The sequence below is a fragment of the Nanorana parkeri genome, unplaced genomic scaffold (genome assembly GCF_000935625.1).
Source record: "Nanorana parkeri isolate BGI_ZX_2015 unplaced genomic scaffold, ASM93562v1 scaffold291, whole genome shotgun sequence".
Taxonomy (NCBI): Eukaryota; Metazoa; Chordata; class Amphibia; order Anura; family Dicroglossidae; genus Nanorana; species Nanorana parkeri.
This window is the reverse complement of record NW_017306559.1, coordinates 1,454,687-1,457,143: the sequence shown is the minus strand read 5'-3', so window position 1 is coordinate 1,457,143 and position 2,457 is coordinate 1,454,687. Positions and strand designations below refer to the sequence as shown.

Here is a 2,457-nt window from a genome sequence, read left to right as displayed (position 1 = left end):
ATCTCTGAGCTCAAGTTGTCTGTGTACTCTAACCCCTAACAAGCTGTCATTATATTTCAGAAAACATCACCGCATGTCTTCTTCCACTAGATGAGGGGAACTGTCGGGGTCTCCTCCCCCAATATTATTATAACCGGTACACGCAGATGTGCGAAGAGTTCTCCTATGGAGGCTGTGATTGCACAAACAAGAACACCCTGATGCATTGCCCACAATATTCACCTAAAATCATAAAAGAAAAGAGAACCCCTAAATACTTTGGCTGCAGAACCCAATGCTACGGGATACCAAGGCAGCGGTCCTGCAACCAAATACTAGGCGTTGCTATTAGTTACCATTAGTGGCTCTACATGAACTGTAATACTCCCCTTTTGGTAGAGACCACATGGTCCATACCTTGGCATTTAATCACACAACACTCTCTTATGGGATCACAAAGCAGCAGTTGCCTCTGACAAGTTATTTCTAGACTTCTGTTAGCTGTTATGACTAATAGGGAATGGGGCAGACAGGATTCTGGTCGGGAGCTCTACATGACGTTGAGTTCACATTAACGGACCACCAGGAAACACTGCCTACTTGTCTTAGTTTTCATCCAGGTTGTTTCATCTGGTGCACCAGACACTCCGGTCCTCATGTCGGAAATCTGAATATCTGAGAACCCCTGTTTTTGATCCAGGGGAGGAATTTCCTAATGCACCCACCACCTGTTTCTATAGAAATAATGATGTAAAAAAAAACAAAAACATTGACAGTATTTAGAAAATTCACACAGCAACCAATTGGATTTGTACCCAATTGTAATTGGTGATAGAGTTAGAAGAAAATGTTACACAGTGGCAGCTTTAGAAACTTCTAGTGGCCCTGCAAGGTGCCCTCTGGTTTCTGGTTGCAGGAAATTACACAGAATGCAGATTAAAGATGAGTTAATGTTGAAGGTTCATTCAGTTTCCCTTAATTTGAATTGATTTCCAGTCCACTTGAGTCAGAGAACACATAGAACACCTCACAGGGTCACAGGAAATGTTATACCTGTGCAGTGCAATTTCTTTCTACTGCTTGTAACACAAGCAATTGTTTTTTTTACATTGGGTTTACCTGTATTGTGAGAGACAGCAAAGAGTCTGCCGTGGGTGTGTTTCTGAATTTCTCTCCGGCATCTTAAGCCAGGGTTCTGAGATCATCAGATTACTGCCAAAAGTGATGGGGGCGGATTGGTATACTAAAGCAATGTCTGGATGAAAGAAAAAGACAGGCTAAGCTGGTAATATGCTCCCTCAATGTATGATAGTTTTATATTCTAAATGAAGTGTTCCTTTAAAAATGAGTGTGCTTACTGGTCAGAGTACAGTTCCATGTAAAGAATATGCGGGATCAGGGGTCTAACTACAGATCATGACGTTCTATATCAAAATATTGGCCTCCAGTGACCTCCCTAATACCAATGATCTAAACCTATGTATGTCTAAATCAAGGACAGATAGCAGAACTGTCATCATAGTCAGTACACTACTAGAGAGCAGAGCTGTGGACAGTTGTCAGGGAAAATGGAGCAACTGTGCAGGTAAATCAGTTTGAAGCTTCACTTTCTAGCTAGCTACTTTTTTTTTGAGGAACTACAAACAGCTGTTGTGTCACTTTTTATCTGAGAAGACACTCTGTGGATCAGACTGCATTTTTAACAGCCTGAGGAAGACTACATTAAGCATACAGGGTTAATTTCAGTGCTGGCCAGGATGTCCAAAGACTTTGAGGGCAATACATCTACACTACAAAGTCAGTTAAGTTCTCCTTACTGCACATCCTGTATTGGGGATCTGTGACTAGAGACAGTCTGAAGTCTCTTCCTGTGTTTAAGGTCAGCTCTTCTTGCTTGGAAATATCACAGGGGGTACTGGGCCAGTGTCAACAGCAACCTCTGCAATCCTTAATGATACACACGCATGCACACAGATCTTCTATGTTTAAATTGCCTCCATGCTCCCCTAATGGGCCCCCCTTCCGCCCCCCAGAGCTCAAAGCATCTGTGTGGTCTGCATTGGCTACTGTTACACCCCTGGGCAGGATGTGATCTCTCACGCAAATGCCAGCAGGGAGACCGCAGAAGGAAACCTTATGTTATGTCTTCTGGGCTCACTAAATACTAGCAGAAGTCCTCAGGCAGTGATGGACAGCGACTGGAGACCAGTATGTGATAGTTTACTGAAAAGCTGGATTTTGTCACCATTCCTATCTATGGTTAACGCCCATCCAATAGTAACTAGGTATGTTATTTGTTTTGTCTTGCCTCTGTGTTGGTCATCAGTATCGTTACAAATATGTTTGATTCTGCTTACTATGCTTGCATTTTGCTTTGCTCCCTATTAAATGTAAGTGATTTCCATACTTACCCAGTAAATGTTATTGCAATGTAAACACCCCATCAGGACCTCACCAGACTGAAGCTAAAGGAAGACA

General features: G+C 42.6%; 1 protein-coding gene across 1 annotated transcript in view; it reads left to right on the top strand.

Moving 5' to 3' along the window:
• TFPI2 (tissue factor pathway inhibitor 2) overlaps positions 1-2,457 on the top strand; it is a 14,295-nt gene that overhangs the window by 2,111 nt on the left and 9,727 nt on the right. The window contains exons 2-3 of the mRNA XM_018557583.1: positions 61-202; positions 1,476-1,564. Coding sequence (XP_018413085.1) covers positions 61-202; positions 1,476-1,564 — 231 coding nt within the window. The remainder of the gene's footprint in view (positions 1-60; positions 203-1,475; positions 1,565-2,457) is intronic.